The 23,298-nt window shown below is 37.5% G+C and overlaps 1 protein-coding gene across 1 annotated transcript in view; it reads right to left on the reverse strand.

The window, feature by feature from the left end:
• Window positions 1–19,268: 19,268 nt before the first annotated feature.
• The window catches only part of LOC128972158 (neuronal acetylcholine receptor subunit alpha-7), a 36,023-nt gene continuing 31,993 nt past the window's right edge, over window positions 19,269–23,298 (reverse strand). Inside the window, exons 8-10 of the mRNA XM_054388010.1 lie at window positions 22,539–22,625; window positions 21,789–21,898; window positions 19,269–19,787 (exon numbers count right to left, since the gene is read on the reverse strand). Coding sequence (XP_054243985.1) covers window positions 19,269–19,787; window positions 21,789–21,898; window positions 22,539–22,625 — 716 coding nt within the window. The remainder of the gene's footprint in view (window positions 19,788–21,788; window positions 21,899–22,538; window positions 22,626–23,298) is intronic.

The raw sequence follows: 23,298 nt of genomic DNA on the forward strand, positions 1-23,298 counted from the left end.
TCTAAAATCGGAGTTAACTCTTTTGGATATTATAATCTCTCTTAGTTTTATTGATTTTCAGTGTCATTATACTGACCATTATCTCAGAACAACATTTCTGATTAAGGGTGGAAACAGACATTGCAGGTTACATAACTGTCATTTCTACTCGAACTTCAGCTGCTTATACTGAAAAAGCTATATTAAAAATGTAGGATTGCATTGATCACAGAATCACAGAATAGTATGGGTTGGAAGGAACCTCCGGACATCATCTAGTCTAAACCCACTGCTAATGCAGACTCACCTAGAGCAGGTTGCACAGGATCATGTTGAGGCAGGTTTTGGAAGTCTCCTGAGGAGACTCCACAAACTCTGGGCAGCCAGTTCCAGTGCTCCGTTACTCACACTGCAATGGCCATTTGATATTTGAAAGTGAAGGAATGCTCTTATATCAGTGCTCTCTCTTCTGATAAAGGAATCTACTCTAGAAGTAGTACTCTTCTCTTTGTATGTGAGTTTGTATTTTGTAATATGTAGCCATTCTGAGCCTATGACTGCGACAGCAGACATTGAAACTCTTACTTAATGTGCTTGCAGTGGCTATGTCTAAAGTATGCTAATGTTGCCACTAATGAAGCCAGCAATCATCTGGATTTCTTCACTGTACTCCATAATTTATGCTTGAAGTTTGTACCCTTCACTCTAATTTAAAAACGCAACATATATCTTTTGCTGCTTTGTGTTATTTACTCTTCATCAGCTTTTTTTATTTAGTAGGGTAAGTAGGAAGCTACTCCACATACAGCAGGACTGCCAAAAATGGGAGGTTTTGGAGGAGACTAAAAATAGAACAAAGCTGGGTTCAAGAGCTAAATAGCTTATTGCAACAAAGGCTGTTTTTTTTCCTCATAAGAACACGTTTCACTGTTGCTTTGGCCCTCACACTAGTTTTCTATAAACCTGCTTCCAGTTGCAATGGAACTTTATTTTCTTTAAAGTTGTTTGATACCATTTACAGTTGCCATCTGGCTCATTAGTCCTGTAAGATTGGGATGAAGAGCTGCCTGTTTCCTGCCTTCCCCACTGGATCCTGAATATCCATCCTTAAGCTGTTCTTTCTGCTCTATATTCACTTACTACAGTGCTGTTCCTTCACTTCCTGTGTCATAACCACATTCTTTCTAGCCAAAAAGACTGGAGAGAGCCTTATGGAATGTTTGATGCCTTTTTGCACCACCAGCTCCATCTTTGTAAATGCTGGCAAAATAGAGGGATCCTCTATCTGTGTGATGGTTTGAAACTGTCTTTTATTTCTTTTTTTCTCAAAGTTCAAGCAGAAAAAGCTAAGGAGTGTAAATAAGTCACTATTGGGTGTAAGAAAGTGAAATAATGATTGTTCTAAACACTTCCGTTGGATAGATAGAAATGTTTAAGAACTACTACTCAAAACAAAGTGGGGAGTCTGCAGTCTGCAGTCAGGGCAACTTGCTGGGCTGTCTGGCTGCTGTTTCTTCTTCTCTTCTGGCTGAAGATAACACACTGACCTTGGCAAGCCAAGTTAACAACTTTTCTGCTTTAGCTAACTCTGCTTTCTGCCAGGGGGGTCTGGGGGGCAGGCCCCTGGGAGAAAGGCCCCTTAGGAAAGGTGCCCTTTGGGGGGAAGCAAAGGGAGCTTGGTTGTGCTTTTCTGATGATTGTATATATTTGTAAGTGTTATGAATTTTGTATATTTGTACATATTCATTGCATTTCATCATAGATTGTAGATCTGCTTGTAAGTACAGCTTTCATTCGCTTCCAGACTGAGCTAGCCTGGTTATTGTCGGGGGGTGGGGAGGGGGGATTTCAGCTCACACTGACATAACCTGCCTCACTTCTGACCCCTTATGAATAAAGGCTGGTGGCAGGCATTCGAGTAAGGAATAATTCACAGATCGGCTGCCTTTAATCATGTTTGGTAATGCAGTTAAATTCACAGAAGTATACTAATGAGATTGTGAAGTGTGAGAACATTTTAGAGATGCCGTGAGTCTGAGTACATTCGTGTTTGTGAGGCATTATTATCTTACGGTGCCAGAAACCGTGAGTCAAATTAACCATTGGTATTTATTGTTTCTTTGTTTAGTCTTTTTATTCTATGATGCTTACAGAGAATTGGGAGCATATTGGAATACTTAATCATAAATCAGTCAAGGAAATGTTGGGATTCTGTTGTGTTTAATATATGATTAAGCTATTCTTGAACTTCTACATTTGCTGAGTGTAATGGTTTAGTGCAAGGGATAATCTGTCTGCTCCCCCAACTCAGAAGGGAGGGGAAGAGCAACACACACAATTCAGGGTTGAGATAAAGAGATAAGAGTTTAATGTAACATAAGATATCATAAGCAGAATGCATAATTACATTAGCTAATAATATAATTAATCTAATAATACAATGCATAATTACCTTAGCTTGGCCTATTGTAGAAGAAGTGCAGTGAAATACACAGGAAGAAAAACTCAGCATAAAACAGAATACCAAAATCAGTGCCACCCATTCTGCCACCATGCCTGCAGAAGAGCCAAAAGCCAAGAACCTGGAACCCAGAAGCAACAACAGGAAGACTCCCATATGTTGCAGTCTGAACTTCAAGTCCCATAATACTTTGCTCCAGTTAGTACTTCTGGTTTTTGAAGCTGGCATAGCTGCACCATGGTATGAATAACAGCAGTAGGTTCAACTCAATCTGTGACAACTGAGCATCTTACATTTTGACCTTTGTGTTTTTTAAGGGCGACAAATTAATTTGAAGGTGAAGTGTACTGTATTTTATTTTTCCTATTTATTTCTGTATTTTTAAAGTTCTTGTCTTTCTTCCATCGATGAGTGCTACTAATGGCAGATTTTGCAGTAGCCTGCAGTCAAATCATTTCCCTCTGTAAATAGAAAAGTCCTTGTACTCATGTTGTCTGTTTAGTCTCAGTGAGAATTATGTAAGCTTTAAATACCCTTGCAAGATGAAATGCCAGACCTTACTCACAAATCAGCTCTTTAAAATTATTAGAAGAAGAAACTGTACTGCTTTTTAATTACATTGTAGCATGGAAGTTAAATTAGACAAATTTTTAAATGCTTAATATTTCAGTTACATATATTACACAAATTCATATTTAACGATGGCAGGTTTTTATGTACTCGTATATTCTTTTATTGAGATATATATAGATAGATATAGATATATATATATCACACACATACACGCACAGATACACATGCACCAGGTATATCAATACCATAAAGAGTTAAAAACTTTCAGCTTTATGATTTGTGGGAAATCTGTTAATTCACTGTTATAATAAGTGTGTAAATTGTGAGTAGTTGACACTGCTGCGTGCTGTAAAGCATACCAAGAGAGACACTATGGTACAGCAACTGATTAACAGTTTTTCTTTCCAAGCTTTAGCCCTAGGAGTTGTCTAGGATCTGAGGGATTATCTATGCAACTCTTCCTGCAATCTTTCACCAGGAAATGGGGAACGCCTCACTTTTCTGTAGTTTCTTTTCAATTAGTGAAGAAAAAGCTACTGAAAATCTGTAGTACTAGTGAGTGAGAACACTTTCCAGTCTCCTTGGGTAACATCTGCCAAGTAAAGCAGCTCTTTGGCCATCTGCTTCAGATTGAGGGCAGTGAGAAGAGGAAGATATTCAGCTAAAGAAAGAGGATTTTATTTCTGTTTTTACCTAAATATAAATATTTAGCAGGTCATGTATTACTTAAGAATGTAATTTTTAACTTTAATACAATTAATAATTACACTGAGTATAGAGATCATTAAGAATAAAATACTTATTAATTTTTCAGTATTAGTATGGGAGGTCAGCAGCAGTTGCTCTAGCAGTCAACAAGAGAAATAGATTTTTGGATATTCTTGATTTATTTAGAAACTAGTTTCTGGCATATCAAGGCAAGCATACTTTTCCCTGGTTTTCGTCACCAGTGAGGAGTCTAAAAGGTCTTTATAATGACCACTTGGAAAGTTTTCTGCCACTTTTGTGTTTGTAGCAGCTCTCTTCTATCCTTGCATCCCATGTTGTCCTTTATGCTGACTCTAAAAGGCATTTCATTCTAGTGCAGACACATCTGTGGTGGAACCATAATGTAAGAGAGGAAATTAAGAAAAACATCATTTCCAATTAAGGCTGCACAGAGAATTTAGGCAGACAGAATGTAATTACAGATTGGAATGTGTCCAGTGTTCCAGGTCTAATGGCTCTATAATGAAATAAAAATATTTTGTTTACAAATATTTTATTCTCATGAGCACATGCTATGCTCAGATCCAATCAATTTCAGCATTACCCCAAAGAAACAAATGAGAGCTTGATACTGTGAGGAGGAGTTGCATTGTAGGGGCATTCTTTTATTGCTTTGTTCTCTGATTTTTATCTCCTGAACCATGAGATCTAATTTGTCAAATTTCATTTCTGGTTTTTTTCATATTCATCCCTCAGAAGATGAAAAATTTCTCTGCTGATCAAAAACGGTTGCTGCATTACAAGGTAGATAGGTCAGATTTTTTTAGTGTTTTTCCCTTCCTCTCTCTCTCATAATGGCTATTAGAGGGGTCAGAAATGCCAACAGTTTGGTCTTTACATTCTGTTGCAATTAACTAGTCTTCATTTAAATACATTTCTTATTCCTTGCTGAGTTTCCCAAAATCTAATCCCTAAGGGTCAGTGTACCTGTTGAAATATTTCTGGTTAATATATAAGGATCTTTATCTGGAAGAGTATGTGCACTGTAAGATTTTGGCGAAAGAAGAGAAATTAGAGTTGTTATTATGTTTTAATGAGCTGAATCTGTTCTTAAAGGACATTCCTTATTGTATGTTCTTGTGCACACAGCAGTGACAGGGGATGGGGGTGGACAGGTGAGTGTTTACTACAGTGATAGGATGCTAAGAGTTCTGTGACTGTTGATACATTGCCTGACTGTGTTCCTGTGTGACCTGCCCTATCTGATCCTGCTTTGGCAGGGGTGTTTGACTCAACGATCTTTGGAGGTGCCTTCCAATCCCTAACATTCTGTGATTCTGTGATACCCGTTGAGTAAATAGCTTGATTATCTAGAAAGTGTTTGTGCTGGATGTGAACTCTATCTCAGTGCTTGAGATAAGCCTCAAGTGCTGTGTCCAGACAGACATCATTTCGAACAAACCAGCACTCAGACTTGAAGATGATGATTAGTGTAACCCACCCTTGAAATGATCCAGATGAGAACACTGTCTCTTTGTTATTTTTGTATGTTCAGCAGCATTATTGTACTTAAGTAAGCCAGACACCAAAAATTCATTGACCTTCAGCAGCAGAAAAGCACTTAATTTTTTTGGGGGAAGATAAAATAATCAGTTTACAACAAGCTCTTGCAGGAATAAAGTGCATTTCTCACCTGAGCAGCCAAACACAAAACTTCAGCTATAGAATATCAGTGAGGAAGTTTTATTTCGGGCTAGAAAAAAAGAAAGCTGTGGATTTCATACTCATGCCATCCCATGCTGTCTTCCTTTATATAAGCTATATAAGATCTTATCCATAACGAAAGGTAAATACTAGCAAATTTCTACAGTTGGTAAAAATTCACAATAGCAAAAATGTATGGAGTGATAAATTGTCTTTGCATTTAATTTATCCATGTGTGAATCTCTCCATTTTCTACATATATTGTACCTAAACACCAGTTATTGTCTTCAATGCAAATGTTTCTGGGCAAAATATTAATGGACCGTGATGTCCAGAACGTAAGGCTGTGTGGTTGGATGACTATGTATGGCCTTAAACACTGTGATTCTGAGTCTATTACTCTGACAGTGCCATTATAATCCTGAGTTGTGGTTTTAGTACAGTTGATATGAATTGTGTGTGTTTTTTTTTTAAAAACAGAACACCCCGCCCCCCAAAAATCCTCCTACATAGAGTTTCCTTATCACTCTCTAAAGCAATATGCAAGCACGCTTGTTTGTAATGTTGAAAATTCATTAATTTTAGACTTGCTTTATCTTCCCAGGTACAAGAAAACTGCAGCTTACTGAAAAACTGCTGCAGAAAGGAGCTAGATTCTGTTAAATACTTAAGTATGTGAGAAGAATCTCTGGCTGGAAATTATTCCATGGCTATAAAACGCATTGATCTTAACTGTCATGCAACAGTTTCTGCTCATTTTTTCACTGCAGGCACTTGAGATTTTAAAAAAGGTAGCATAGTAGATTAGAAAATACCAGTAAACCAGCTCTGTATCAATAGTTTGTGGACAAGAAAGTTCTCACTTGTGCCCTGAGTGCAGATTGTGCTGTTTTAATGAGGTCCTGAGATGCAGAGTTCAATACCCAGTTAACTCTTGAAACACTGCTGATGGCCAGTTGCTTCTCTGATGCTGGTAACATCAGTCCTTTAGAAAAAAACACTTGCATGTGATAAGAGAGTGTGTGTAGGTTTTGTTTTCTTTAAAAAAAAAAAACAAACAACAAACCTGCAGCATAGCATATTTGGATTCAGGAGATTGCCATATCAGTGTGGCAGTCCACATTACAGCCAACCTTCACCTTGCCTACTGTGTCCTCAAGGCATACTTCATAGTGGAACACCATTAGCATACAAGTAGGAATTTGAAAGCATTGGCTTGTTTTGCTTCTGCTTGGGATAGATACAGTGAGGCTGGATCTTGAAGCATTTGGAGCTGTGAGATGTTTTCCATGGTCAACAGGCGGGAGTAAGGCCTGTTACTGTGGAGAAAAGATAAGGTCTTTTCTTCATTTCCGTGGGTCCTGGTTCTTCACAAACTCTTTGCATTGCTGGTATAAGAAGGAGAAAACAAATGAAGTCCAGTAGCATACACTGTGATGGCAAGTCTCCCATGGTAACTGTTGGCTTGTTTCCCAGGTTTCATGAATGTGTTTAGATTAGCAAGCCTGTAAATGTAGCAAGAGGAAAGTAGCAGGCGTGAGTAGGATTCTTATCCATTTTTTCCTGAGTAAATATCTTCATAGGAAGCCATCTGTGACAAAGAAAAAAGTACTATACATAGGTATACATCTTCATATAATTCTGTAAATAATTAATCTTCCCAAGCTTTCAGGGGTCATGGAAGCACTATAAAATGAAAGTGTTACATGATTCTTATTTTTTATTTCCATAATGGCAAAAATGTGTATCTGCAGATGGTGACTTAGTTGATGATAACTGATAATTATTGTTTGAGTTTTATATTAGTTATGAATAGCATTTAACCATGTAGACTGATGGTCTTTATAATTCTTCTCATGATTAGTTATTGCTGTAGTGGTGGTTTTGTCTTTTTTTTTAATGTACTATTACATGTCATTTTGAACATATTCAGAGGTTATTTTCCTGAAGGCACAATAGGTACAGATGTCTCAGTGAAGTTAATACATGGATCCAACTCTTTATTTCATTCAGTTGTACGTATTCACCTGATTCAGATTTCTGTATGTGGCAGTTTAGGCTGGATGCCCCCTGCCACTACTACATGAGATACACCTCTGGTGTCCTGGGTGCCCACCCAGAGGGGTGGACACAGGAAATGGCGTATTTCTACCCATAAATCCTGCACCCTATAAGGCCATCTGCAGAGTCATTCTCTTCCTCTTTCTTCCCTCTGCTCCCATGGGAGATGTCCTCTCTTATCGGGTAATGCCGGGGGAGTATCCTCAAGGCCTCTTAGGCCTGTCTAGGCCTAATGCCAGGAGGAGAATGGAGGGGGAGGCAGTCTCAGACCTGGCCAGCCTGAGACTTGCCTAGCAGTGGGAGAGGGGGGAAGGAAGAGCCCTGAGGGGTTGGGTAGACCCTGAGGTGGGAGGAAGGGAGGACTGGGAAGCTTTTGGGAATCCTGTGAGGGGATTCTGTATGCTTTAGGATGTTCTTTTCCACTATGCTTTGTAGTTTGTAGTTTTCTGTAGCTTCACCAATTCGTTTTTCCATTTAAACTTTTTCCATCACTCTCCAATTCGTTTGCGTGTGTCATTCTTTTGTCCCTTTCGGGGCAAGAGATGTTCTGGCTGGCCTCAAACCAGCACACTGTAGATATGCAGAATTCGGATCCAGGGGCTCTAGTAGGAGATCACTCGCTTCTCTGTTCTTCCATATCTCTCTTGTTTCCTTCTTCCAATCTCTTAGTGTAGAAATCAAGTCTAAATGCAGCACTCCTTGGTAAGACCTCTTCTCAGGAATGTTATAAGGATCATCATCTCTACTTGGAAGAGCAATAGAAAGTGGTGAGAGGGAAGACATTACCCAAGCTCTGACACATAATAGGAGGATGGCAACAAAAAGCATGGAGCCAATGTTTAGTCATTCACAAGATCCCCACTGTAGATGCACACTTGAATTAAATATTTTTTCTGCTTACTAAACATGAAAATCTTTTCAAACTGCATACTTTCTTGTTCATGCTCTCCATAGCAACTGCAGCATGAACAGACATTACAAGCCAACTTTTTGCCTTCTTTCGAATAGCCATTGCATGTGCTCAGAATAAAGTTGTGTAAGAAGTTGCCTTCTCTTAAACAGAGATGGATCCAAAGTCCATTAAACTCAGTGGGAGTCTTCAGCATTAATGGCTTTAGCAAATTTAATCTCAAGCTCATAGTCAATTTTCTAACCCTATCGCAGTAGGGTTCTGTCTTGTGCCCTCTAATCCTTTTCACAGTCTTATTCCTCATCTTTGAACTAACTTCGTTCTTCAAAGTGGGTGTCTCTGATTTGAGAGTCACTACGTTTTGTTTAAGCTGCTTGCAAATTTTTTAATTAGAATAGTGTAAGAACCAAATCCCTCTGAAGATTTTTATTTTACTTGGCTTGCTTTTTGCATCTGTTATTTAAGATTATACAGTTTTCCAGGGAAATACCCTTTTGGAGGACAGAATGAGGTTAATGATACAAGCTTCAAAGTGGGTTTAAAGAACATTTGCTAAATAAAAAAAATTCAAAAATTAAGTCACAAGATAATACTACTTTTATGCTCCTTGCAGTACCTATTATGAGTTTGAAAGAAGGTTATTATTATGTCTAGAAACCTACTGTGATACTGAAAATACGGTAAAATGGTGACTTTTTAATTGGAAAATACAGATGTATATAGCTATAGTCAGTCAATATATAAGCTATAAAGTGAACTGAATGTATTTTCAGAAATGTATTTACAAATTTACAGAGCAGTCTCTAATACTGTTTCTTCAAAGAAGTGACCACATAAGTCTCCTTGTAATTTGTTTCCTTGTGCCCAGAATAATAGCAGTCTTAAAGAAAGCAAAACACTGAATCATTGCCTTACTTCTTGCTGTTCCTAAGTGCAGACCACTTCCAGGGATAAGACTTTTTCTGTCAAAGCAATATTAAACAGATACATTTGATCTAACTATATATTCCTTTTCCAATTGACTGCAAAGCTTTAGAAGAAGTTTTCAGAAAACATGAAGAAATTGAAGTCCACAGACAGATACAGTGTTTTCACTGAGTTTCGTAGTAAGTTCTCATTTCTTTGACTCTCTGATGATGAGGATGGGAATTTTTTTTGTAAACTGCAGGCATTGGGTGCAGGGCTGGATGCAATACTCCAAGTGGGATGTCACAAGAGCAGAGTAGGACAGAATCACCTGCATTGAGCATGCCTCTCTTGATACGGTTGGCTTTTTGGGCTGCCAGCGCACACTGCCAGCTCATGTCAAGTGCAATCATAAAATAAGGTAAAGGACAATTATGGGGGCAGATTGGGTCATACTGTAGTGTTTAGTCTGTCATTTAATTTGAAATTCATGCACTTTCCCATCATTTCTTTTAACTTCCTTCATAACTTCAGCACACTAGCTCCAGGCACGTCTAGTTATACGCTGCCTATTTGGTGGTGCCATTCTTTTCAGAAAGGTGAAACCTGAATTTGCCATTGTAGTATCTTCAGGACTGGGAGTACTTCACAAAAGTATTACTCCAACAAAGACTGCTGTCATCTGTGAATCATAAAAATGCATATATCAGCTGTAGTTGCAGGCAGAATTTTAAGCTGAATAGTAACATAATAGTTAACATCCAAATAAAATTTGTATGTGCACAGTAACAACTTTTTCTATACTATAAATAATTCATATGCTGGGAAAAAAACCCCAACTATTCAGCCACAGTTCACAGATGTTTTCAGGCTAATAACACTGTACTTGTGCCATACTGTTCCACCCAGGAGGACGGTTTTCTTGATATTGATTTGTCATCTCTGCAGAATCGTCAGAGTGTTTGCTTGCCTTTTACAAGTTAGACATGGTTTTCACTAAAATAAAAAAGGATAACTTATTCAGTGAGATTTAGTCATATGGGCAGTAATTGAAACAAGTTGTGAATAAAACCCAAAAAGATCTTCTGATATTTTCAGGGATTTTTTTTCCCCCTAAAACGTGCTTGTTTTCATAGGGAAATCCTCTCAACATATTCATAAGCCCAAGTGGGAACTGTTTAGAAAATTGTGATCATTGAGGTTGTGGGCTGAACAGTTTCAGGAGGTTGCATATCTGTTTGTAAAAATCCTTGTTTTCAGATCTTTATTGTAATCCTTCATTATATGTTTTTTTCCTGCTAAGGGAAACTCCTGGAAACCTATCAAGATCTAGAAATCCATCATGTGTTCTTAAAAGTTTGACTCCCAGTTGGACATGAGTTTTGTTAAAGTTGTGGTCTTCTCTAGATTCTGACATTTTGCTTGAAACCATGTGTTATTTGCATGGATATAATATTTAAAAGATTCCAGACATCACACAGGTCCTGCTGTCTCTCTAATGGTAAATTGTCTCCACTGTAGTCAATTCTTCTCACATTTCTAATATCTGAAGACAGTTGCTCTCCATGTCCCATGTGAATTCACTTGCCTTTCCCCATGAGTGCCACACCATTTCTTTCTTTCCCCATTCTTCAGAGCTAAAGACACCCATTGTTATCTTGGCCAGCTAGTTTTCAGGCTTTCTTCAGTTCAGAGCAGCTCTCAAGAATAAGCAACATTATGGTGAGTAGCTTTTTAAAGCAAAGTTTGTGGTTCTTTTTTTATTTTCATCTGCAGCAGTCTGGAGTCTCTTTAGGGTAATGTGAGCAATGTGTGTACTTCATATAAGTAGTAGTTAGTCTTCCTCTCCATTCTACTTCATATATAAAGCCAGTATCATGACTCTGGTGATTGATCTTTATTTGGTTCTGGGACATCATGTCACAGAATCAGGTGAGAAACAAGGTGGAAATGTAACAGGGCAAAGCAGAGGTAGTCATGTGTTTTAAGTAGATGCCAAATGCCACAGGTTCTGTGTGTATCTTGAATGCAGGAAGGATGGCACTCTCATAGCGTGCATGTTGCCTTCTGGAACCAAAAAAAAGTACATACAGAGTCATTTAGGTTAGAAAAGACCCTTAAGATCATCAAGTCCTACCATAAACCTAGCATTGTAAAAGTGATAATTGTGTCACAGGGCTGTTGGGAGAGTTTGGCTTATTTAGGTTTTTGTTGGTTGGTTTGATTTGAGCCCAGATCTAAGTGTGCAAATTTATTTTTAAAATTGTGCTGAGGTTCTTCAGGCATTAAAACTGCTTTAAATGTATTACCTAAAGTGTTGGTTTTGAAAAGCTTAAAGCTTTGACAGTTTAGACAAAATATTTTGTTCAATATTTAGGTAGTAAATAGTAACAGGAATTAAATGGTTACATCTATCTCATCTCTGATTCCTGCCTTAGGTTCTACAGCCAGTCAGGTAGTGAATTACAGGAAAACAAAATCTGCTCACACCGTATCTCTGTGGGTGTTGAAGGCCAGGCTGGATGAGGCCTTGAGCGGCCAAACCTAGTGGAGAGGCATCCCTGCCTGTGGCAGGGAGTTTGGAGTAGATGATCTCTAAGGTCCCTTACAACCCAAGTCATTTTATGATTCTATAAAAATACCCTTTTTCTGACATGGCTTTATGCCCATATGTCCTTTTATTAGATAAAAAATAAAATAATTAAAACCCCACACCCAAACCAAAACAACCAAACAAAAGAACTGTAAGAAACAAAAGCAGAAAAAACCCAAACCAAACAAAAACCCCAAATCACCAAAACCTCCAAATCTCAAGATTTTGTACATAAAATTTTCCAAATACACTATGATAGAGTATTCATCCTCTGTGATGACAGTCTTGTTAGCCAGATAGGCAAAGTGGAACAAATCTTGGAGAAAGGGTTAAACTTCTTGAACCCTGTAGAGTTTTGACTTCACTGAAGTTCTGCCTAGTCTTTGTCTCTTCCATGCAACGTATTTGCTTGTGTCAACTGGCAGCACGACTCACTCTGCCTGCATTGCAGACCAGCATTTCCATAGTTGTGCATCTTCAGCAGCTTTCTGACTCAGCAAGAGCTAGTGCTCTACTCTGTCACAGAATAGCAGGCTGAGTCCTCTGCAGTGTGGGAACTGAAAATTCATTGCCTTACAGTTTCCTTTCAACTACTCTGTTATGAAAAATGCATCTTACTCCACCAGCTGCTTTAAGTACATCTGCTTTCTAACCTTGGTCTGCGGTCACATAAGTTGGGTTCTAACTACTCTGTGATTTTATCATTTAGAGTAGAGGTGAATATAAAAGCAAACAAAAAATATCCTGTTACAGTAGTTACACTTTGGGCTATAATACATTGAATTCACCAAAGGCTATCAAAGTTAAGCAAAGAAAATGTGCTTAAGGCAGAGACATGTGTCAGGTAACATGAAGGAAGAGTTTCTTCCTTAATGTGTTTTCTTTTTTGTGAAGCGAATGGAAAAATCAATGCTGGTGCTGTCTGGAAGAAAAGTACTATGGAGCACCTGTAGCTTTAGATCATTTTTCCAAAGCAGTTACACATTTTGTGGCATTATGGAAAGACTATTGAAGTTTCCATGCTTTGTTCATGAGAAAACATTAACCATACTCACTGGAGGTGAAGTTCCCTTACGAAAATTGTCAGTAATAAAAGCTCATTGATCAAACACACTGCATACTAAGGAGGAAACTGAGACATGAAAAATGCCATCTCTGATATCTCAAAAAAAAGAGAATATTAGAGAACTGTTTTTGAGCCTAAATGACCTAAATTAGGTGTATGTATCAGAGACAAATGCTGCAATTCAGAAAGTGCTCTGGTTTTATTCAAAAGAATTCTGACACTATTTAGCTCTGAGAAAGCATCTTTCTGTTGCTGTTCCTACTGTGCCCGCTGTGCAAAGACATGATACCACTATTCTTGGAGCCTTTGTGGCAAGGGGTAAAGAGCTGGAACTTGCAGAAGTTGCAAAATAATGATGTGGTTTGTATATAATACTGGGCTTCTATCACTGATGTAGGTTTACAGTTAAAATACAATAAAGGCAGTGTCTGAAGATAAAAATCTCAGAAACTGAACTGTGCAGGTTTTATCTTGCTGCAAGTAGATAGGATATTTTCCAGTGCATGAGAAAATAAATGGCCTTTTATTACTGTATTTAGTGGGCATAAATCCAGTCTTTCAGAACTGAAGCTGGGTGCTTTATGGGTTGGCTTCCATTGGGTGCAGAGAAGAGCCCATTAAGTGATTGCAAATGAGCACTGAGCTTTTTTAAAAGCCAGGCTGGGGCTAGAAGCTGTGCTGGTCATAGGACTTTTCACTTATATCCCATTCATCCCACACAGATTGCTTCAAAATTTCATCAAGAAGGTTGTTACCCCTTCCCATTTATCAGCTGGCACACTAAAAGCCCTGGCGTATTACTGCAACTGAAAGACTACTGGCAATCTATGAATTCCAGTATATTTTTAGCAACAGAAGCCATAGTAGTTTTGAGATAAGATGTACATTTTCTCTGCATGTTTTTTTCAGAACAGTTTGCAACTGTGTATTTACATCTTTAAGTGTCTTTTATTTCAACTCTGTCTCCCTGACTTCTGGGCTCTAGAAAGATTTCTCTGCCTTTTACAAGCACTGAGGTACTGGATTATATCCTGAAGTGTTCAAGTGAGAGGAAAACCTCTGTGGATGTTATTCTCATGTATGCATATTCCAAAGTAGCATTATATCATGTCATGGCTGTTACGTTTTTGTTGGGTTTTGGTTTGGATTTTCTTTAAGCTAAAAATACGTAGATAGTTCAAATTATTTTGGAGTTTAAACTGCTAATCCTGTACAGCTTTATTACAGGGACAAGTCACACAGCTCTGAAAACCCAGTGATTTATTAGTGCTGTCTTTACAGTGAAGGAATAGATCAGACACTGATGCTAGGTTTCGGAATTGAATGCTTTTGTGTTCTGTTAATAAATTGCCATTTTGAATGTGGTCATTGGAGTGTGAAGGATTGTTCTTTATTCTCTGTCTGTGCCATAATCTGCAAATTGCTTAGCAGCAGAAGTAAATGTTACATAGACATGAAGGTTTTCTTTTAAGCAGCAGAAGCAATGTGAAAAAATAGAACAGTGAAAAGGCTTTCATTTGTGGTTTTAGTCCTGTTAAGATGCTGTTTGATTGCCAGGTTAAATTTGCAGTAACATGCAGATTCTGTTCACAGGCTTTTAAGATTTATTGATATTTTAATACCATTAGGTTACCCTAAGCAGTCAGTATTGTGGAAGAGAAAAGGTATTCTGATAGTTTTTACAGGATTAAAACTGGATGGCTGATACTGTTAAGTCTCTCTAGCCACAAGACCCAGTACTCTGAAAGACATTGCCACCCACAGGGCCGTGACATTGCATCTGTTTATGTATAAACTCCAAAACCACAGCAGCTTTCAGGCTGCACATTGACCACTAACTTCATGCCTGAGAGTGGTAGCATACAGCAGTCTAATTTTAATTCCCATTCACAGACATTTCAGGGATGGAGAAGGTGTGATGGCAGTTTTATACACAGTGGCAGGAAACTGCCTTGTGTGTGCTGAGCTAAACCTGTCTGACCACGTTGAAGTATAACAGTAAGTCTGACACAGAATGTGCTGCTTTTTGGCACTCCAGAAGAGAGGACAGGCATGCTGGCTTGGCAGAGTGAGTAGCCATCAACATGAGCCTCACCTGAGTATCTGACATTGTGACTTGTGGCAGCTGTTATCCAAAGACAGCATGGATTCAGTAACCACTACATGCTTGTATGACTTAGTGTGTTTACCTTGTCCAAATTAGTCTTCATCAGTGGTTCCTTACAAGCTTGTGGAAGCAACAAGAAAATGAAGTCTTAAGTTCATCAACTTTTGATTTTTACTACTGGTACATGCTCATCAGGATGTTCCAAAGGTAGGATGCTGCCTCAGCATGTAGGCAGTATGGTTCATCTGTCTCTAGAAAACTACACTTTATATTCTGCTGATTAGATAATTTTTCACCAGTAGCCAACAAACAAAATTTTCTGCTAGCAAACCAAACAGTTTATTCAGCTAGCATGGATTTGATTCTTCTCGTTTCTCTCTTATGTGTTAAACTTGAAGAAGTAAAGGAATACTGGCATTGAGGCCAGTTCAAAACATTTGTATTTCAATCCTAACCTGACAACTTACATAAGACTGAAATAGTATGTTCCTTGTGGGACTGGTTTACTAGGAGGATACCAATGTATTTGTAATTATCAAAGACCTCTGTCATCCAAGATTGATATATCCAAAGGCATTTTTCTTTCTTTTATGGCCATTCATGTTTTCTACATCTTGACGTTGTTTCCATCTTAGTGAAATGAGAAAGAATCAAGACTGTCTTGATCTAAATCTTTTATTTATACTGGACTGAAAAGGTATTGGATTACTTATATGACAGTCATTACCTGATGGATGTAACATCTCTTTCTAATGCCCTTTATGCAGTTTCTTAATGTAAAAAATAGTATAACAAACGAAAAGAAAATCTGAGACTTTGGTTTACCTTCTTTTCTTGTAAAAGAAGCTGAAAAATTGAATTCTCACAGGTGAACTGAGATTACATCCTGCAGCTAGAGAGAATGTAAAGAGAATTTAAAGAAACCTTTTAAAAAAGTCTTACACAGTATTATGAATTCCTATATAAAATAATTTAGTATTTTAAATACTGTCTAAATAATTTATCTGCATTTAAAACTAAGTTTTTAAAATTTTATGTTTGGAACTTTTTTGGCGTTAACACTTAAATAAATTTTTTCAAATATTAAAAAGTCTTTTCAAGATTCAATACAATTCAATATAAAACCAGAAAAAGTAATATACATTGTTCACACATAGTATTGTACATCACAGATGAGCTCTAGAGTGAGCTTTTGAATTTGTCAGATAAGTCATAGCTTAGATGTGGTGAACCACTTGCTTATCCTCTCTCTGGACAGATCCTTACCATCAATATGTAGTCTTTAATATTACATACACATACTGTATACAGTATTTGATTTCCATCCTTATGCCTAGAATTGTAAATAAATACTTTTTCACAGCATTTAGATCAAAATACTGTTTAGTGCATATATAAACATATTTAAGACACACACAATTAGACAAGAAACATACCAATTTTGCTCAGCTCAGTTACAGAAAATTTAACTCATGGATGCAAAATAATATAACTGAGAAGTTGCCACTGTTGTATTTAAAATTTATAATAGCCTTATTACCAAATGTGTTAACCGTAGGAAAATTAGGATTCACTTGTCTCATGAATCCAATCAACAATAAAGGCAGTAGTGTAGGCATGTTGCTGGTGTCTTACAGCTACTTTATCTAACACCTGTTATTCACTTAGAGTATTGCAAACTGTGACAGAATTACAGACTGATAGGACTTCCCTATATGCCAAATACCAGTCTCCATTTTGGAAGTGTAGTTGTGTCTGTCATTGATGAAGTTTATTGTCAACTTATAAATTGCTTTCTTTATCCTTCTTCAGAGAACTCCTGTATTTAGCGAGATGATTTCTACAGATACTGACTACGGATTCTGGTTAAAAGAGGGATACTCTCATGCTTCCTATACTACATATGCCATCTATTATCATTGCAGTAGTTGTGTCACATTGTACAAGGTTGTCCCCAAAAGCCTTCATTTTTTTTCTTGACAAATTGTTCTCCTGAGAGGACCCCAAAACATTACAAAGACTAAATGGAACATTCTGTGTAGCTACTTAGGGATATTTGCAGAAGGAAAAAATACCAATGCAAATCAACATTCTCATCAAGCCTAGTCTAGAAACATTACACAGAAGAGCAGCACATGCCACATGGTATTAGTTACTTACAAATGAAAAAAATCACATTTCAAATTTTGAATTCAGAGTTTCCTATTCACATGCAATCTACAAACTAGAACCTCTTTGCAGGAATTATCACATGGGTAATTCTTAATTGTTCCTGAAAATGTAACTTCCTTCACAGATGACTCTGAGACATGCTTTCAAGATGAGATTTTAAGAAGAATCTGAATACTTTACTCATGTCTTATCAGTGTGAAATTCTGAATGAATCCTTGGGAAGACAGAATTCATGAACTGTAAGAAATATCCTGCCTGCTTTTCACTCCTCCTGCCCTTTTCTCTGGCATGAAGGTGCTTGAGCATGGTGTTATTCAGGTGATGGACTGCACCTGAAGTGACTCTGAGCTTGGCTTACATGCCATTTGATTCTCTTGCTTTCAGGGTAGCAGACTCTGAAAAGGAAATTCTTACCTAGAGAGAATAAGAATTTCATTCACTTTATTTTTAACCAGGTTAAGAGATGAAGTGAGGACTTGAGTTTATTTCACAGTAAAAAGACAGTACAACAGGCCTCCATTTTTGTCTCTGAAGACCTCAGCCAAAACATTGGGATTCTGTAGGATAAATAAAGCAGTCAGTGCTAAAGTAATCCCCACATCTTTTGTCACTTATATCACTGATCAGGAATACTGGTGTGTCAGCAAAAGACTAATTCCCAGCTGATTTGTACACACAAAGTTTCAAGGACTGGTATTCTCAGCTCAGCTGTTTTCATTCAGACATTGAAGTCACATAAAACTAAGCATGTTTTGATGGGGGAGTTTCAGAATCACAAATAACAAAGTGATGAACTGAAGCTTTGCCTTTGCAAATGTCTGTCTAGACTTAAAAGAATCTGTATTTAAAACATAACTTTTCCTTGGGTATATATGCAGTGTGTATATATAAATATATATTTATACAGTCTACAGTTTATATCAGACCCACAGTTTTATTATTCATTAGTTCTCTTTGGATGATAAACCGAGCATAAAAGTTTTCTTGTAAAGACATGTTATGATGACTCAACAGACAGAGGTCTATAAAATCCTTAGCATACAACAGATGAAAAATTTAATTTTTAAATTAAAACCTTGATCTCAGGATTTAATGGTTTCTTTTTGCTTGAGATTATTCATTTATATTTAAGCCTGTAAAAGACAGTGAGTGACTTTTTCCACACTGGAATTTGGTTAACAATAAAGAGAAAAGTGTGTGTATTTTTTTTAAACAAGTGAGCAGAAAGACATCATAAATCTCTTGATAGTTTAAAAGGTCATCAGTTGAAAGAATGTCTTTCTAGGAAGAAGGAAGAACAGTAAACACTGCAAAAATTATTGTGAAGCCTGTTTAAGAATTCAGGCCAAACTTCTAGGTCAAATCCAGAAGGACAAGTTATGTGATGTATCATCTTAACTTTCAGGTTTCTAGTACCTCAGACAAATTCAGAATCCTACAAAGTTGCACATGCTCTACGTAAATGCATGGAAGGAGTTAAAGATCTGAGTGATTATGAATGATCTGGAGAGCTACACAGCACAGCTCAGTAAGAAGCAGTAACTGAAAAGCACAGTTTCTCCCTTTTCTGCTGGTTGAGCTTCCATCTATTTGGATTTAATCCTCTTGCAAAAGTAAGCGTTTATGATCACTTATTCAAATAGTTAAGATAAGCTGCCCTCTGTCTTTATAACAAAGTCTGGAAGAAGTGACAGTCCTGGCATTGCCTACATGTTATTTAGTAATAGTTCAAAAATGTGTAGGAGATGGTGGTGCAATACCCTGTCATTCCGAAGGGACTTGCAGCATCTTTACATCTTCCACAGAGAAGTGCTCAGAGGAGCTGCACACAAGCAGCTCAGGGCAGAATCCTTGGCTTTCCTTCTGAAATGGTGCTGCTCTTCCGAAAAGAGCTCAGAACCAGAGAGTGGGGCAAAAAGAAAGCAAACAATGAGAAGTAGTATACTCATTAAAAACAAGCGACCAAACGTAAAACACACTCTTATTTGCTACATATCATACTTCAGAGAATCAGATTGTAGTTAAAAGTTAAGCAAAATCTTTAGACACAGCCTCTACAAAGTTTGGAGCTGACATTAAAATACCAATGGTACAAATGATTGTGAAGACTGAAAAGGCCATCAAGCAGAGCCGATCCACTACAGAAGCTGCAAATTTCCATTCATTGCAAATGGCTTCCTCTTCATCCTGGTCTCTGAATCGGTTTGCAATGTACCTCACCTCTTCCAGGATCTTAGCCAAATCTGGGTCACCTTCAGAGGGGTGACCGCTGTGCAGCAGGTTTTCTTCATCTGTTGGCGAGCAGGTCATTCTTCCACATATCACCCCTGAATCAGTGGTAGGTGTGCAGTGGACCCCTTCCAGACCCCTAAACCCAATGTATAGCATATTTCCATTACTGGACTGCTGTCCACTCACAGTGTTCATGTCCATACTTGATAGGCTACATCGCCGCTGTTTATGTTGACAGGCAGGACGCACCTTATCTTCCCCTGGTCTTTTCATCCTCAGAAACCAAGCACACCAGTTGAGAAGGATGATTCTTGTCTGAAAGAAAATTGTTGAGAATAAGCATATCTTCAAAGACACTGTTTTTGGACACTTTTGTTTTTTTTGCAGCCTGGGTGACCGTCTGGTGCATGGTCTTTGCTTAGTCTGCACAGGACTCATAGAAAATGGTGACAGAGATTTCCAGATGATTGATTTGCCAGTTATTGGGGGCACTTTCTTATTCTAGAAGTGCTGTTGATTGCTTCAGACTGACTAAACACTATTGGGAGTCTGTTTCCCCTGCTCTGGTGAAGGTCTCTGTAGTGTTTATTTTTCCTTACACATGAACATATGGCAGCCTTTTCCACTTTTGCTAGAAACAATAAATTAAAAAATTCTTACCCAAGAAGAGTTCTTAATAGTATTAATAGTGCTGCTTTAGATTGTAGTCAATAAATTACAATTCTTTCCTTCATACTTGTGCTCTTATATTAAATTCACATGACATTACTATTTGGAGGGAGCTGCTAAAACAGATGCTAGACTGAACTGTACCACCAAGCTTTACAACGTTCTTGCATTGCTTTCACAACAGATGATTGCAGATTTAAAAAAAACAGCAGATCTGATATAGCGTGGAGTAAAGATGCAAAAATTACTTTGATCGTTTTTGAAAGTACTTTGCAAATTTAATCAGTGTGTATCATTTTATTGTTTTCCCCATTGCACTACAGAATGCACAGGCAAGCCGGAAACTGTTCCATTCAGATACAAGCTTCTGCAATTTTTTTCAATCACATTTTAAGAGCTCATTCCGGTGTTTCTTTCCAGAGCACTAATAAAATATTATTGTCATACAATATGTAACCCTTATACTGTAATTAATGTTAAATTTGGTCCATTTATTCTGACTCTGAATTGCCACTCAAAATAGATATTATATCCAGGCAAACAGCCCAACCAGAGACAGACTCTATTTACACTATCAGGCCTCACCAGGAAGTGAACTGAGGAACTGATACAAAAGTCATCGTTACCCAAGTAACATTTAATGGACTTCAACTTCTCACTAAAGCTCATTTCTCAACCTCAAGTACTCTGTTTTCTGTCCTGTTAAGGTCATCAAAAATGCTCTCAAGATATATATATACCTTTTCTTCTCTTCATTGAAATTTATTTTAAAGTCACTACCCCAGAAAAGGCCAGGGAATATCTCATTATCTCTTGCCTGTGGGGCACTGCTGTATGCACTTTCTTTTCACCTAGTAAGGACGATAATAAATCATTGTTCTAAAGAGAAAAAAACAGAGAAAGGTCTTTCCATCTTCAGTAATACCTGTTTCTGCCATGAGCTGGGTGAAGTTCAGAAGAGTGCAAAGCTAGCTGATGATATTTCTCAATATTTAGTGTCACGTCAGTGTAATGTTCTCTGTAAAAATAGCCACCCTTAGAAGTACATTATAAAGAAAGTCTTACATGCTCACAAAAAACTTTTCCTTTTTTTTCATACTTTACAGCTATTCTTGACCAGAGGTGTAAAGATGAGGATTTTCAGAGCAAGTTTCACTTCTGCTTTAACAGCCATCTTTTAAAAATTATTTTTAGGCTATTGATGTTTCTGAATGCATGGCAGCTGAATATGTAGGCAGCTGCACAGTTCCACCTTGAGGGTAGTGTATTTCATGTATTCTCCATCAGCACCTTACTCTTTCCTTCTGCCTATTTCACTTCTTGCATCTGCAGCTTATTCGAACATCACCTTTATTTGTATATTGAGGTTTTAGCAAAATCCTGAGTTTCTTCTAGTTGTTGTGAAGATTCTGAATATAGAAGCAAGTTGAGGTATATTCTTTCTCCCCTGTTCACACACACTGTTCAAGAAGCCAATCACACAAAACTTATCTGGACATCTCATTTGTGATGAAACTACTTCTCAAAACAAAATGTTTAGCAAGGATTTACATGTTTCTAATAGTAAGAAGTAAACATGGATCACTAGCTACTCTATCACACTCCTGATCTGGATGCAATGGATAATGAATGAAAATCAAACCTTACCCATTTAGGCATTTTCCCCCCATCTGGATCATGATGATGGTATTGTAGAACAATAACAGTGACAACAACAGAAAGACCAACAATAATCATAGTGCTGGCAAAATACTGAGCTGCAAAATAAACAGATAATTACACAAATATACTTTGGCTGATACTGCCGTGTAGTTATTGTGTTTATACGCATGCATAGATAGAATTACTTTCTTTTTCCAGTGTAATGATACATATGCTGCTTCAGGTACTTGTGAAAGTTTTCTCAAAAGCAGGAAGAGTGGCTTTTATTTGGAGGATAGCCAGCCTTTAGTAATTGCCTTTGTGGAACTCAGAACCAACCTTTTCTAAGCAAACTTGAAAAAAGTTGTCCTCTAATTTTCTTTCTCTAGTATTGTAGACACTGGCTAGTATTCCTTTGGAAAAGTTTTTCTTTGTGTTGAGCAATTACAATGGGAAGATTTAATAATGTTTAGCTTTGTATTCCTAATATCTGGCCAATTGTGTTGAAACCACAACAACTTCTCACACTGAAAACCGACTCCAAAACACACATAGATTCTGTGTTTTGTTCAGAGCAGAGAGCATGGAAGTTGTTTAAGGGATCACACCCATCAGAGCCTCTCATCAACTGGCAACATCTTTCTGATTCAATCATAGTAGGCCATTGTAAAGGTCCTAATTTCCCTTACTGCTGCCTTTCATGCAGTCACTGTCCTTCATTTGATTAAAAGTGAATAAAAGTTGCAGTTAACTTACCAATTAAGGGCACAGAATCAGATGTTGCTGGCATAATTTCAGCCACAAGTAACATGAAAACAGTGAGAGACAATAAAACTGTTATACCTGAAAGATAAACATGAAGTATGACATTAGTTCAGTAGCTTGTAATTACAAGGCAGTAAGAAGCAGAAAATCAATCTGGAGTAATCTTTGCAAGATGCATTCCCAATATTACCCTTGCACCAACACATTAGTGGTACTCCTTTCCTTTCTTGTACTGCTTCAAGTTCTGATTAGCAGTGCTGCCAAGCTAGTACCAATGCTTGCAACTGACATATATTTTTAGATCCTTGTAACTGTTTTTATCACCATTTACTAATTAGCAAATATAAATCTAAGTAATTCTTCCTGCTTGTTTGCTTTAGAAACACACTCTGATTTAGAATATTTGAGCATATGACACTTTGATTGATTGGCATGGAATCTACAAGTCATGTAATGCATAATACTTCTTAAAAAACAGATTTGCTGTCTTAGGCAGACTTTGCTATCTTTTGATAATAGCTGCAGGGTTCTGCATGTGGCTATGTCCAAGCAGTCTTGACTATTCGGTTTCAGATTTTGACTTCTGTTGCTCAGTGATGAGTTCCCCTCTTCCTGGAACAAGGCTTAACTCTTCTCGGGACCAGTCTTAAACGATATGGAGTCATTGTCAGGTGGAAAAGGATTTAGGAACAAAGAATTCATCTTAAAATATCAGGAAAGACTTCTTGATTTGGGAGGCTACTACTTGAGA

Source organism: Indicator indicator, chromosome 16 (genome assembly GCF_027791375.1).
Source record: "Indicator indicator isolate 239-I01 chromosome 16, UM_Iind_1.1, whole genome shotgun sequence".
Lineage (NCBI taxonomy): Eukaryota > Metazoa > Chordata > Aves > Piciformes > Indicatoridae > Indicator > Indicator indicator.